Source organism: Macaca mulatta, chromosome 6 (assembly GCF_049350105.2).
Source record: "Macaca mulatta isolate MMU2019108-1 chromosome 6, T2T-MMU8v2.0, whole genome shotgun sequence".
Lineage (NCBI taxonomy): Eukaryota > Metazoa > Chordata > Mammalia > Primates > Cercopithecidae > Macaca > Macaca mulatta.
Window position 1 is genome coordinate 88,053,931 of NC_133411.1, and position 14,770 is coordinate 88,068,700.

The 14,770-nt window shown below is 40.7% G+C and overlaps 1 protein-coding gene across 27 annotated transcripts in view; it reads right to left on the reverse strand.

Moving 5' to 3' along the window:
- Positions 1–9,327, reverse strand: part of SSBP2 (single stranded DNA binding protein 2) — a 329,142-nt gene extending 319,815 nt beyond the window's left edge. For 26 of the 27 annotated variants that reach the window (XR_013418085.1, XR_013418084.1, XM_078004238.1 and 23 more), the window contains exon 1: positions 9,141–9,208. Coding sequence is in view for 11 of the 27 variants with exons in the window: in XM_078004226.1 (XP_077860352.1) it covers positions 9,141–9,202 (62 nt within the window). In the remaining 16 variants the exon portion in view is untranslated. 27 annotated transcript variants of the gene reach the window in all.
- Between the last annotated feature and the right edge of the window lie 5,443 nt (positions 9,328–14,770).

Genomic DNA, 14,770 nt, shown 5'->3' on the forward strand with positions numbered 1-14,770 from the left:
ATTTTTTCTTTAATGAAAGTACTGACAAACTTTTAATTATCATCTAATCTATGATTCTCTGTTGAATCAAATCCACACTTAAACCTTCTTAAATATATATGAATCTCTCATCATAAGAGAGGCAGCTGTAGCATAAAGAAAGGAATACTGACCTTGGAACCAAAAAACTCTAAATATGGCTCAGGTCTGCTACATATTATCTGTATGACTCTAGCTGCATAAGTCAATCTCCATTTATAAATATTACTAGTCAATGGAAATACCACCTAGCTCATACGATTATAGTGTGACTTAAGTAAAACAAAGTACTATACATTAAAATATTTTGAAAATTATAAAGTACAATTTCATTTATATTAAATTTAACATGAAGAAAATGAAAAAAATTCTGTCAAAAATTCACATTAAAAATATACACACATTTCATCATAATATAATCTTCCATAGTCCTGAAATTCACAGAAAGAATACTAAATGCCCATATTATAGAAAAATGTTTTTTAGAAATTACATTAATTTTTACACCAAATACTAGGCGTATTGGGGAGAAAATGAGCTAGATATGGTGATACACTATTGTAACACATTTCCAATTCATTACATCCTTAACTCATTTATTGCACAAATACATAATCACAAACCTTGCAACCACTGTGCTAAGCAGTGGGGATATGATGGTAAAGAAGACACCATGGTCCTTGCCCTCCTGGAGTTTCCAATCTAACTGGAAGATGAGGCATTAAACATCACACAAATGGCCAGGCTTGGTGGCTCACGCCTGTAATCCTAGCACTTTGGCAGGCCGAAGCAGGTGGATTATCTGAGGTCAGAAGTTCTAGCCCAGCCTGGCCAACATGGTGAAACTCCCTCTCTACTAAAAATACAAAAATTAGCCAAGTGTGGTGGTGCATGCCTATAATCCCAGCTACTAGGGAGGCTGAGGTAGGAGAATCGTTGAACCCAGGGGGTGGGTGGAAGTTGCAGTGAGCCAGGATTGCGCCACTTCACTCCAGCCTGGGCAAAAGAGCAAAACTCTGCCTCAAAAAAATAATAATAATACAAATAATTCGTTATTTATAATAAATGTAAAAAAGAAATAAGAAAGAGTCTGCTATGAGGATATCCAATCTAATCTAGAAGGTTTAGGAAAAATAATGCCAATTGTACCAACCTCTGTTAACCCAGTAGGCTATAAGTGTTCAATAAATCTTAGTCATTTCTATCATCATCATTATAAAAGCCCCACTGTCCTTTAGAACAAGTTTATCCTTAGGGTTTGAAAGACAAAAGACATCAACCCTATTATCTAGGAAGATCAGATAAACTGAACCCAACACCCAATTCCTCCATTTTCAAAACAAAACCAGGGAAGTATAGCTTCTTCATCCCAATTTTCACTCACATTTAACATATCCTTGAGCAATTATGTTGATGCTGAGAAGTTTCCTCAATAGTTTAGACACGCCTGATACACTGTAACCTGGTCTTTCTATGGCTGGTTCTTTCAAAATTACTCAGTTCTCCGCTTAAATGTCCTCTCCTCCAAGAACCTTCCCCTGAGTACCCAATCTAACATAGCCTCCCAATCCTTCTCTACGCTACATCACACTATTTTATTATAGTATATATGACTATTTGAAGTTGCCTAGTACATTTATTTGCTTATTATTATATATTTCTCCTTCAAACTTGAAAGTCTCACGAAAGCAGGGATTCATTTTATTCTCCCTATAGCCTCAAAATACATCTTCCTTGCTAAAGATCCCAAGTTTTGTTTAGGTAGTTCACGTGAGCCAATTATGGTAATCCCATTACATCTAGCATAATTTGTTTAGGGGAAGAAATTTTGTAGTTCTCTCTAATAATGGATAAGAAGATGTCTCCTAAGCAACTTCAATAAAAAGTTTTCCTCCCTGATTGATGAGACACAAAGAAAGAAAAACCCTGTCCTTCCTCCTGCCTTTACACTTGAGTGTGCAAGGGAGTGATGCTGGGAACCTGAGGCAGCCTGCTACATTCTTGAGAGGAAGACCATGAGGATGGCAGAGAACTCGATCCTGAACCCTGATGTTCTTGACTCAATGAATCAACTCTTACACTACCACTTCCAGACATCCTGTTATGTGAGATTTACTTTTAAACCTGATCAATTAAGCTGTTTTCTGTCTCCTGTTTTGATACGTGAAGCCAAAAGCCTAATAAACTCAAGCCTCTATTTCTTCTACAACATTAAGAGAAAACAGTACCTACAACCTACTGGATTTGAGGGGATTAAACGAGATAATGCAGACAAGTGCCAAACAAACAAGATACTCAAATGATAGCACTGCTGTTAATGTTACTATTAAGCAATAATTTTCTATGATAAAACTCCACAAACTCTTTATATACTATTTAGGACTTTGTTATTTTACAGAAAATACTCACTTTAATCCTACTTAAAATGAGATCATTTTTAATAGAATATTTACTTAGATTTCTTCCATTAATAAAGCAGCTCTTGGTTTTTTCTTATCTAAAATAGATAAAAGGAGAATCAGGCAAATATCAGATCACTAAAATAAATCATATTAATTTCAGGTAAGAGCCTTTTTCTGGCATCAATTCCTCTTCACCTTACATGGACAGAGCCACATATATTTTCATCTATTATTCTTGCCTTTACAAATATTTCATCAGTATTTTAATATGCTGTAGATTCAAAACTAATTAAAAATAAAGCTATATTTGTAATTACAACCATACTCTTTAACACCTACAATTACAAAAATACTTAAAACTAGAAAAAAACACAAAAGTCTATATTTTAGCCTCTACAATTTTTTTTCTGGGCTGAACTACTTGTTTGACATTATAGCCATGAAGCAAAATTAACAGAAAAGATCAAAAATAGGAGATTGCCAGGTCATTCGTTTATGCTCACTCTAGCTGAACTGTGATTTAAAATGTTAACAATGGCTCATTATTGTCTGAAAGCTGTTTAGGGTCATACATGAAATGTAATTAACATTCTTAAAGGAAAAGATGAGAGTAGTTTTGTCATTTCTAAAGAAGTGACACCGACTGAAGTTTGTCTTTAAAAAATGAACAAAACAATAAATATTAATTACTCCACTACATTGAGACTGCCCAGGCTGATTTGAGTTCAGATGAATTTTTGGTCCTATAATTATTAGAAAAACATTAATACTTCCACTTTTCAAAAATTCCTAACTATTAACCTACATGACAAAAATTACCGTTTACCAATTATGACCAATCAGAAATGTTAAAGTTATCTGGAAAAACTCTATTCTTCCCTGGGTAGTCCATATTTCCACGTGTTTTTTAATGTTCTCACACAAGGAATAAAATATAGTTTGTAAAAGAGCCTCTGCTATTTCTCTACTGAAAACAGGCAAGGCATTAATCTTGGTGGACCACCCTTCAGATCACCTTTTGTAGTATGTATAGGGTTTTAATCTAATAGTCAAGTAACTCTCACAGTCCAAGTTATGCTAGGTTATACACTCATGTTAACAAAACCTTGCATGAATACATTACATTTGTAAAATACACATAAAGTTTGATAACATTTAAAATCAGAATATTACTTATATTCCAAATGCTTCAGATATTAACAAATGAATCTTATTCTATTGCTCCAATGCTATTTTAAGTCCACCCTTTCAGAAACAGTAAGTTCTTAATAATATTAATATTTTAGCATATGTTTACAGAGGCTCACGTCACTAGCATGCAAATATATAATCTGTAATTCCCATACCAATGGCAAAGCAATAACATACACACAACAATAGAGAATAACCTCATGTGTTCCAAAATAATTTTGAATTCCTATTTTTAAATTACATATTCCCAGTAGTTCCATGTCTTTCAAACTCAGTACTTTTGTCCTAATCCTATGTCCCAGGATTAATGCAATGGTTGCGATTTCTATGGAAGAAAGAAGATTCTAAATTTGAATTGTTTTTTCCCCAAATTTTTCTTTTAACTCTCAACTACTGAGGTGAAATATTAATAAACATTAATAAACTGCAACCTGGGTATTCCAGCCCCTGCCCCACACAGTATGCTCTAATTTTAAAACAAAATAATTCTAGTAGTGATTAAAGATGAAAGGCATATTTTGTCTATTACTGCAGAACAACTAAAATGTAGTGATTCTGTCTGCATCCTAAATTGGTTTTATGTGGCAAACTGGCTTTGAAAGTATGAAACTAAAAACTTTCAACTTTTTTCTTTCACAGCTCTGAAAAAAAATTACAATATTACTACTACTACTAAGAATCACAATTAATCTCTGGATAAACAATACTAAAACTTAACTGAACATCTTACACAGATTCTTTCTTTAGATACCTTCCTTAAAAATAGGGGGGTTTTTTGATACTTCTAAAATAACAGAGAAAGATCAATCAAAAGCTAATATGACATTTCGGATACAAGTTAAACAACTTGTATTTTGGGGGAACATCCTGGAGACTGAAAGGGGGAGGGGCAATTTAATATTTTATACAAAATTTCATTTCCATAAGATACTCCTTCATTAGTTTTGGAAACCCTGAATTGAGCCAGTTGCTGTCAAATAAGTTTCTGAAAAGATCTCTATTACTTTTCTCGCCTTATTCCTTCAGAAAGGAAGAAAGGTTTGTCATTTTTCTTTGCAGTGGGTACCTTAATGATGGGGGAATGCTTTAATTACTTTAATGGTAGAAGGGGAGAACAAGGTGATGCTGGCAGATATTAATCCCTATAAACTCTTTTATATGAAGTGGCATTTAAATGTTCATTACACTATAACTACTTTGAAATAAGCATATGGTATTTGCTTCTTCGTATATTCAAGTAAGATTGAAAATTTAAAAGCTGAAGTTACTTTTCAGAGCTCAAGATTAGATAGTTTGATTCTTGTAGTTTCTGGCTAGTTTACTAAATAAAAGTCGACGCATACTATGTGTATCTTCTATGTCCAACTTTGCTTTCTAGCAGATTCGTCTTTCTGTGCTATTACATAAAGAATCAAATTAGTTTAATAAAAAAAATTAGTATCACTACTCATCTATTTGCAGGTGCCAGTTACTCTTTCTGCAGTGTGGCATACTGGGTGGCTTTAAGTTTAGCAACATTTCATATAGGAATTATTCACAACTATTATATTTAACTTTAAAACAAGTAATCAAACCAAATTCCGGGGGGGGAGAATCTGAAGAAACAAGTTTTCTTCATTATGTTAGGCTTCCAATTTTCACTCCTAAAATTTCTGTGCCTTCTCCCACACCATACACATATCTGCAAAGCATCAGGGTGCACCAGTGGTTAAGACTGCATATTTGATCAAATCTTTAAAGTCTGTTACATCTGATTATGTAATGCCGTTCCCTAAATCTGTAGCATCCTACCCTAGTTCAGGAAGACAATCTGGTACACTGAAAAATGTATCTTTCAGCTTCAACCACAGGTTCTAAAGTTAGAGAAATCTGTGTTAGAAACCCAGCTTTCCTATTTTCTAGCATGGTATCCCTCGGTGAGTTCTTTAACCATTTAGGGCCTTCGTTTTCATATTTCTTTAATGGAGAAAAAATAAAAGCACCCGTCCTGTAGATTTGTTGGGAGAATTAGAAAAAAATATATACATAAAACACTGAACATAGTGACTGGCACACAGGATGGCATATATATAATAGTTATTTTTGTTGTGTTGTTGTTTAGGGGTATTTCTGAAATACAACTAAGCTAGAGAATGTGAAACTCAAACTTACAAGTCTTTATTTTGGAGGTCACTGAAAAAATTCCTTTGAGTCTAACATCTTCAATAACAATTATTGATGCTTTTGATATTAGAAGGCACCTTAATGTTCAAGATACCTCAGATAAGAAATTAGATCATCTCCTACCTTCAAGAAACTTATATTTTAGGGAAAGTTAGACATTAACAGCCAACCATAGTTATTTAATTACAACTGCGATTAGTGTTATAAAGCCTGCTAAAGGAAGAAATGACCTAACAAGAGCAGAATTACAATTTCTACATCCCACCTCCCTCCAACGGTTTTCAATCACTCCCTCTATAATTAAGACTTGATCTGCTTTTCTTAAAATGACAGAGTAAGTAACTCATCTTACCCTGGTCATTTTTATGTTCAGAACTGTATACTGAAATTATAGGAATTATGTCAAACCAAGAATTCACTTCAAGTATTTCATATAGTGACTTCCTAATGAAAGACAAAACAAAGATCTAATACAGGTAAGCACTTGTCAACAATTCACTGTGAACTCATGTCAGAAAACACATTGCTTGATAGATTATAAAACCAATGTGCTTATTTCCTAAGCATGCCATTATTTATAATAATGACTCCTTTTGCAGAATGTTTTTGTTAAAATGCGTATTTGTTACGGAAAAAAATTATTTCTGTGATTTTCAAGATAAGAACAGTTCTAATTTGCTTACTAAAGGTGAATTCTTCACCTTTTAAAATCTGTTACCTTAAAAATTAAGAACAAAAATCTGGTGACATCCATTTTAATGACTTCAAGATTCCTACCTTCAGATGTTAGTACACTGTTGCAGAATAGTGCCATTAAAGTCCAAGTAAACATAAAGAGAAAAACCAAGAGATTAGATCAACTCTCCCACCAAAATGAAATTAAGTTTATTCTATAAGACAGAACCTACATCGATGTTTGTCTTAGATTCAAACAACATTCACCTAGAAATTAATGCAACGACAATTAACCCAGAACAGTCATTGTCAATTCTCCAAAAGCGGCCTCTTCACCTATATTTAGTTCATAAGGCAAACCAGTCAAGAATTCCTGCTGCCAACTGAAATGAATGGAAGAAACATATTTAAATCAAATAGCACCATCTAGCAGAACCCTCATCTGCTCACAAGAGTAGATCTTACTTGGTGTTCAGTTTGGTAGATTTGACAGCAAAGTGGCAATTACTTGTTTTCCTGATGGGAAATCACAGAATCAGAGTTAGAAAGGACCACAGTTATACAAGTTCCAACTTCCTTGTTATTATCTGAGAAACTAAAAAAACTAAAACTAAAAAAAAAATAATAAACAGTCATCAGGATACTGAGTGGGATTCAGCTAAAGTTCACCCCTTCCTGGGAGTTCACCTAAAATCTAAAATTACTTTTGATTCTCAAATTCAGTCACCCCCAAAATAAGATTATGCCTCAATACATTTCCATTCCTTCACTCTGACTAATGTGAAATTCAAATATTCTGTAATCATTAAAACATCCTCCTTCAGATGTTTTTATCAGGCACATTATAACAAAATGATTAATGCACACAAATGAGACAGCATTTCAAAACTTCAATTCTAGTTAACTGCCGTTTCTTAACCAGGCTATAACTCTATGTCTTTTATACATTCCTTGTCACAGCAACAAAATCCTGAATGCAGCTCAGAAAATCTCTTGGAAAAAAAACAAACCAGCCTCTCTAATTTTTTGTTTTGTTTTGCTTTGCTACATCAAGGCCTGATACCTCTAAATCCTATGGGAATTGAGTGTGTTGCTGCCAACACAAAGATTAGGAAATGCTCCCATCCCCAGGGCACACGAAACTTTCAGGGGGAGACTGACTGCCTAAAGCAAGGAGGGAAACTCAGTCGCCTGCGCATTCGGTTTTTATTTACGCAGCTATTTCTGTGCGCAAGGTAACCAAAGTACCTTTCAGAGATGCTCTCAGACTTTTTCTCTGGTCTGAACCCCCTCAGAAAGACGGGTGCGTTCAATGACAAGGATAACCCTGACCCTCAGAGTTTAAGTGCTTACTGGGAATCACCGATCTGTTGCACAGTTTTAAAAAATTAAAAAAAAATAAAAAGGAGGGGGGTTCTTCCTCAGTGGTCACAGTCACTATTCGTTCTCATTTTTAGTAACAACCAAATCACCGTTACAAGTGCACAAGAATAGCAGCAAACCGCTCTGCTTTGCAGTGTGCCGTGACAGTGGTATCCCGGGCCGGGAGGGGCTCTGTTCTCGCCAGCCGCCTCTTGGGCTCCCACCGAAGTTAACACCTGTATCTCCCCACAACTGTAACCAAGCGGCTCCTTCCCACCTGAACGCTTCTCCCCTCCCACAAACCCCTTTTCGGACCACTGCCCCTCCCCGCCGCAGCTGCCCTCCTCGGGCGCCCCCGGCGGCTCCCACAACTCCCCTCCGCGCGCCCCCGACCACCGCCCCGCCGGGCCCGCCCCTCCCACCGCTCGGGGGCTGCCAGCCTCACAAAAAGTTCGCCAGCCGCCGCCGCGGAGTTGGGTCCGCTGCGAGAGGCAGAAACGCCAGCCTCCTCCAGCGGATCCTGCTCCTCGTCAGCACACTTTAGCTCCCCGGGAATTCGTCCCTCTCCGACTCCCAAACTTCTGCGGCGTCTCCGGCGCCCACCCGCCCCCGCCCCCGCCCCCGCCCCGCGCGGCCCGAGGGACTGCGGGCGCCGAGTCAGTAGCTGCCCAGGAAAGCCCGGACGCCCACCCAGCCCACGCCCTCCGCGCCCCGCGCGCGTCTCCGCGCCCCGCGGGGCCCCGCTCGGCCGCTCCACGCCCGGCTTCCGCCCGCCGCGCGCCCGGCACCGCCGCCCTCGCCTCGCCCCGCGCTCGCGGCCCTGAGCCCCAGCGCCCAGGCCCCCGCCGCCGCGCTCCCCGCGCGGCCCTCCCCGACCCCGGCCCCGACCCTGGCCGGCCCGCCAAACACCCACATTCCCACCGCACGCCTTCCTACACGCAGCTGCCCCTCCCGCCACCCCCGGCGGCTCCCCGGGTCCCCGGAGCCCCGGACCCCAGCTCTAAAGTTACTTTGGAAGGTGAACCCGCGGGTTATTTCCCTCAATCACCCAAACAAGTTTCCATCCTCGCCACCAGCACCACCGCCGCCCCTCAACACACCCGCTCCCTCCCGCCGACAGCCCCCTGCGGCCGCCCGCCCCGCGCCCGCACCTCCAGGGAAAGCGCCGCTCCCCGCACCACACGCCCCCATCGCGGCACCCCTCCCCCTGCCAGCCCACCCCCGGCGCTCCCCGGGCGGAGAGTGTCTGTGTCTCCCAGAGTGTGCGAGTGCGTGCGTGAGTGTGCGCGCGTGTGAAGGCGGAGGTGGGTGAGAAGCGGAGACACTTACTTCTCCCGGGCCTGGCTGTCGGACGGGACGGCGCTGCTGTTACTCTTGCCTTTGCCGTACATGCTTGTGCCGAGAGCAGCTCCCACTGTCACGCACCTGTCAACCCATCACAGCCTCCCCGGGAACAGCCCCGTCCCCATGGCGACCCACGCAGCCACCCCCACTATTGGCCGCCCCACGCCAAAGCTCCGCCCCCTTCGCCCAGGCAACGCGCGAGACTGACAGGCCTCCCCCTCCCTCCGGCCTTCCGAAGCGCGCGGTGGCGGCTACAGCCTCAGCGGCAGTCTCCTCCCTCCTTCCCTCCCTCCCCGGCTCCCTCCCTCCCTCCTTCCCTCTCTGCTCTCCTCCCTCCACCCGCTCTCCTTCCCCCTCCCCCCTCCGAACCCGGGCGCAAGGGGGGAATTAGAAACTGCTCTAGAAGGATTTTAAACAACTGGCTGTTCTCTCTGCCGCCACCCCTCCCCCCGTGCCGCCCGCGCTCGGCTCCTCACTGGAGAGAAGGCGCCGGGAGGAGGAGAAACTGCGGCCTGGAGTCTCCGGCCGGAGCCGGCGGAGCTGGAGCCGTGGCGGCCCCAGACTTCGGGGCGCCCGCCGAGTCTACAGACAGAGCCACGGCCCCAGCCGCCCTGGGGCCCCGATCAGCCCCTCTCCCGCTTCTCTCCTATGCGTGACCCCGCGCCGGTACCCACGATTGATTTCTGCCGTCCTCAGCCCTACCCCCTGGGTTGTCGCCCCCGCCTTGTTCCCAGAGGGCCGGCTGGCGAGAGACACCCGCGCTATTCCCTCGACCTTCTGACTGAGCGGCCGGTAGCGACTCGCCTTCTCTCCTGGGGAAGGACTGCACCTCCGGCCCTCGGCGCCGCTGCGGTGGCGGCGCCCGGGGCCGCACCCTACGCCTCAGGGGAGCACCCGGCCTGGGGTCGGCCTCCTCTGTAAGAGGTGAGCGGACCTCCCGAGGAGGCCCGGTGACTCCTGCGGCCGCAGCGGCCCCTGCCCTAACCCCTCCTTGCACGGAGCCCCGCGGCGCCCTAGACACCCCGCCAGATCTGCCGCAGAAGAGGGCCCCAGGCTTCCCCACCCGGCCTGGTTTAACAGTTTGGGTCGGTGATGGCTATTCATCCTGACCCCTGGAGTGGAAAAGGCCAGAAAAGGTCTTGAAAGACTTCCCTGTCCTTGCCCGTTAGAATAGGCCCCAGGGCGCCCCAAGGTGTACAAAGCTGTGCCAGGGCTGAAAGGCTGCCCGAGAATGTTTCTGTATCCAAATCCCTAATCCCATTTCAGTAAACGCGCAAAAGTTTCAGAAACACACACAACCTGGTTCCCAGTAGAACTCTGCATCCTTTATGTTGTTGAAATGTTTGTAAAATCAGACGGGTGCAAATGGGGTTAGAAAGAAGATGGGCTTCACACGGGGAAGAAGGGGACAGATGGGGGTGGGACAGGGCGACATCTGGAAAGGATGAAAAGACAAGAAGTAGCTATGGGAGGAGAGGGAAATAGGATTCGCGTGGAGGAAAGTACAGTTCTATTCCACACACATACAGCTTTAAGCATTTAGTAGTAGGATCATAAAATGCATATGGAGATATAGAGATAGATGGAAAGGAAAGAAATGGGTGTGAGCATTGACAGAAGTGATAGGAATAAAACATCAACACAAGATTAAGGAAGGGCAGTTAGCAAAAATGAGAGGTCGAGAATCAAAAATGGGGTTGGCAACCAAACATAAAGACGGGAAAATGAAGAGGACGTAGTTTCTACACTGGTGTTAAGGAAAAGGAAAAAAACATGGGGAAAGGGAGGTATAAAAAGATGAGAAGACTAGAAGATACAGGATTAAATGAAGAAGCCATAGAATGTGATAGCAAAAGATTAAAAGTAGTAGAGGACAAACATTATCGTTAAAAAAAAAAAAGATATAAAAAGCACTTTTATTAAAAGGACAAAAATTAAGCCAATAAAGGAAATGAGGAGGGGAAGTGGGGGAAAAAATACATTGGCTTAAGTAGATTAATTTCCAAGAGATGTAATTTGCCATTTCTAACTTAAGAATTCTCCTCTCTGTTTCTAATGACCTAGAGTGATTGGGTGGTTGGGATATGGCATTCATACTCTCCTTTTTGTTTCTAGTGACCTGCAATGATTGGGTGATTGAAACGAAGCTGAGCCAGTCAGCCTCTCTTAATGAACTTTTTCTCAAAATGCTCAAATGTGTATAAGGTTGCCACAGTTTACAGACTCAACTTTAAGGTTAGCATTGTGTAATTTGTTGTTCAATTATCTACTTCCATTGGCTTTAATCCAGAAAATTTTTAGTATCTCAAGGCTCCGTCACTCATAGAATACTCCCTATAAAGGTGCTGCTCAGAGAATGCTGTCAGTTCTCAGAGAGCTCTGGCAGCTTCTCAGACACCCTCCTGCCTGCCCCTAGAAAAACGAACTAAGGGTGGGTTTTGTCCTAGTATCCAAAAACAAAGTAGATACTATCCTTGCACTGGTGTTGGGACTCTCTTAACTATGGTTCTCAATCATGGCACATTAGAATTGCCTTTATTTTCATTGTTGTTGGTTTTTGTTTGTTTGTTTGTTTATATACTAACTGGATCAGAAACCTTGGGGATGGACCCAGGTACCTGCATTTTTTTTTGTAAGCTCCAAGTGGTTCTTGCGTATAACCAGGGCTGCCTGCCTTTGCTCTTCAGTATCCATTTAAAGACAGTCAGTGGGTACCATAAGAGTTTAGTACAAGACTCTTAGATTGGGCTGTGCATTAACAAATGACCCTACTCAAGTAAGGCATTAAGATGTCTTTACAGTGTACTTTACTTTCTGCCACCAAGCCAACAAACTTGTTTATAGGATGAAAATGTGTGCCCATATGTGTTCTCATAGTGCAAGACCACGAATAGCCATGGTTTAATTTGCTATTTCCTATAGAGAAAGGAAAATGAAGAAAGAGAACAGGAGAAACTGTTTGCTGTCTACTGCTGTAATTTATTCATTTGATTGGTTTTTACTCAGATTTGTTACATTTAGAAGTCCTATGGGTAATGGCATATTTTCTGATGTTTAAAAAATAAATAAATTATAGATCTGCACAGTGGGGTATGCAATTGAGAACAATTTGGTTTTAGTCTCTGGAAAGAATGAAATGCTAAAAGGTCTTAGTTCAGAACTTGCCAAGTTAATGTCAGAGTTAGCTTTATAAGAATGTTCTCATCTGACAAATATACAAAGTGAAAACATGACTTTTATATGTGTATGTATCCTGTATATAGTAACCTTGAAGCTTAAGCAATCAAATCAATTATCATTAAAACAGCTCAGCAGCTACCTGAACCATCTCTGTTTTATTTTCCTCTAAATGTTTACACATGTAAATAAAATGCTTCTTTGCCCTTGTTCAAATTATTTTGAGTACAAAGAGTGTTCTTTGCATCAGCAACTGTATCTCCTGGGACCAATATTGTAATTAATGAGATTTGAAACACATATTCAGAGCCAAATTTGAGATCCCAGACACATAATTGAAGATCCATTGTTTTGTTTTCATTTTTTAAAAAGGGGGGAAAGGTTGGAGATTTAAAGCTTCCTAGTGTAGAGAATCACCATGTATTTTTAGAGAGTTTTTTCTTAACCCACATATGAGATTAATTTGGGGAGCCTGGATTTGGGATAGGGGAACCCTGACCAGCAATGTCACCAGAATGGAACATTTGGATTTGAGGTTGATTTTTTAAAAAAACTTTATTCTTTCAGATCTAGAACATCACTATAACTCAATCATTAGGTCTCCCTCATCCCTACCCCCATTTCATTTGGACACGTATGCACAATTTTCTCTTTCTGGAACCTACATGTAATTCTTGGAACTCTTTATCACTTTAAAACAGGCAGTTCATTATGCCACCCTGCTCAGGCTCTAGATTGACTATACATTTCTTTGTTCCTAAATTTTTTTTCAATAGAACATTAAGGTTAATAATGTCTACATTCTTACAGTGCACAGGACCTCAGAAAAGATTTATATACAACAAAGTGTTATATACAACAAAGAGACCACCTCTTTATGTTTAAATGTTAGCTAATCATGAATTTAATTATGTGCATCATATAGAACATTTAGCTTATTAACTTAAAAAAGAAAATCACTTAGAAATAAAAATATTTAGAAAAATAAAGCATTTAAACATTAAAATAAATTTTCTTGTTTTAGAGTAATATTCTCCAAAAATAAAACTGTTCTATTATTTATTTGTTTCATAAAACTAATCAGTTTATACAAATAACTTAGTTGCATTCATACCACTTTTCATTTCAAATCATTTAACAGGTATTAGTTCATTATTACTCAATACATCTCAGTTAATTAGATTTCCCTAACCAGCTTTTTAAACTGGGTAAACTGAGTTCTAGATATATTCGTTAGCATTAACTGATCCAAAAAGGAAACAGAACTAGTTCCAGAAGAAGAACTCCATGTTCCCGGCTGGCAGTCCTTTTCCCAGACCACGAAGCCACACCTCTTTCTCTCAGAAGTGACTATTCCACCAAGGAATGTGAGCAAGCTCTGAGATGTTTGTCATTCAGACTACCTTGTGAAACTTCACTCCCAGGCAGAACACACCAGCATGCTCAGATTCACAAAATGCTCAAATGCCGTGTACCAAAGTAATGAAATGAATAGTCATTGCAACTATACTACTGTGCAATTTAGTCACTTACACCAGAATAATAAATGAAATTGGGCCTCAAATTAACATTTTTTGACACACTATTATTGGTTTAACATCAGTTAATCTGAGGCAATGACTGTTTCCTTAACCTATTGCCCTGGCTTTTTAAAATCCCAATTTACATATTCATAAACACTTACCAATGTGTTAGGAGCCATGGGGTGCAGATCTACCAGTTCCAAGGAGTTCCAGCCCTAGAGTGTCTAGTCTTTTTTAGCACTACCAAGAATGTAAAGTTTAGTGACTTGGAATAAAATAAAATTATCCTGATACAAAGAATTATACATAAGCTGAAGATGAAAAATGAAAAACCAGGGCTACCATGTATGGCAATTTCATATACTGTAGCGTTTTGCAAAACAAATTCCAAGTGTTGTCGTGTTCACTGGCTGGATTTTTGTCATTAAATGTTGAGAGTTATGTAATAGGAAGTGTGCCAAAGAGTGTTCTTTATTCAAAAGTATTACTATTTTTTTAGTGCATTCCTAAATCTTCACAATGGTTTTTCACCTAGTAAGGTTATGCCAATATGATATCTTTGCACTCTCGGAGCTAACAAAAGCCCCAGTCTCAAGAGGGAGGCTATGCAACATTCCACACAGTGTCTTTTCCTTCAGTTAGAAATGGAAACAGAGAAAAAAAACACCTACTACATTTGCTTTTCATAATTTTCCAACATAATCAGATCCTCTTAACCAAGTATGGCAGGAAAGGAAGGCGACGACACCTTATACTACTATTGCATTTTGTTTGCCTTTAGATAGTTTTAAAACAAGTGGTTAAAAATATATTATGCCAAGTAAAATCTGTTTAAGACAAGGGTTGAGTATTGCCATTGCCAATCATAAGCTATAAGGTACAAACAATCTTACCATGGTCATATACACTTGTCAA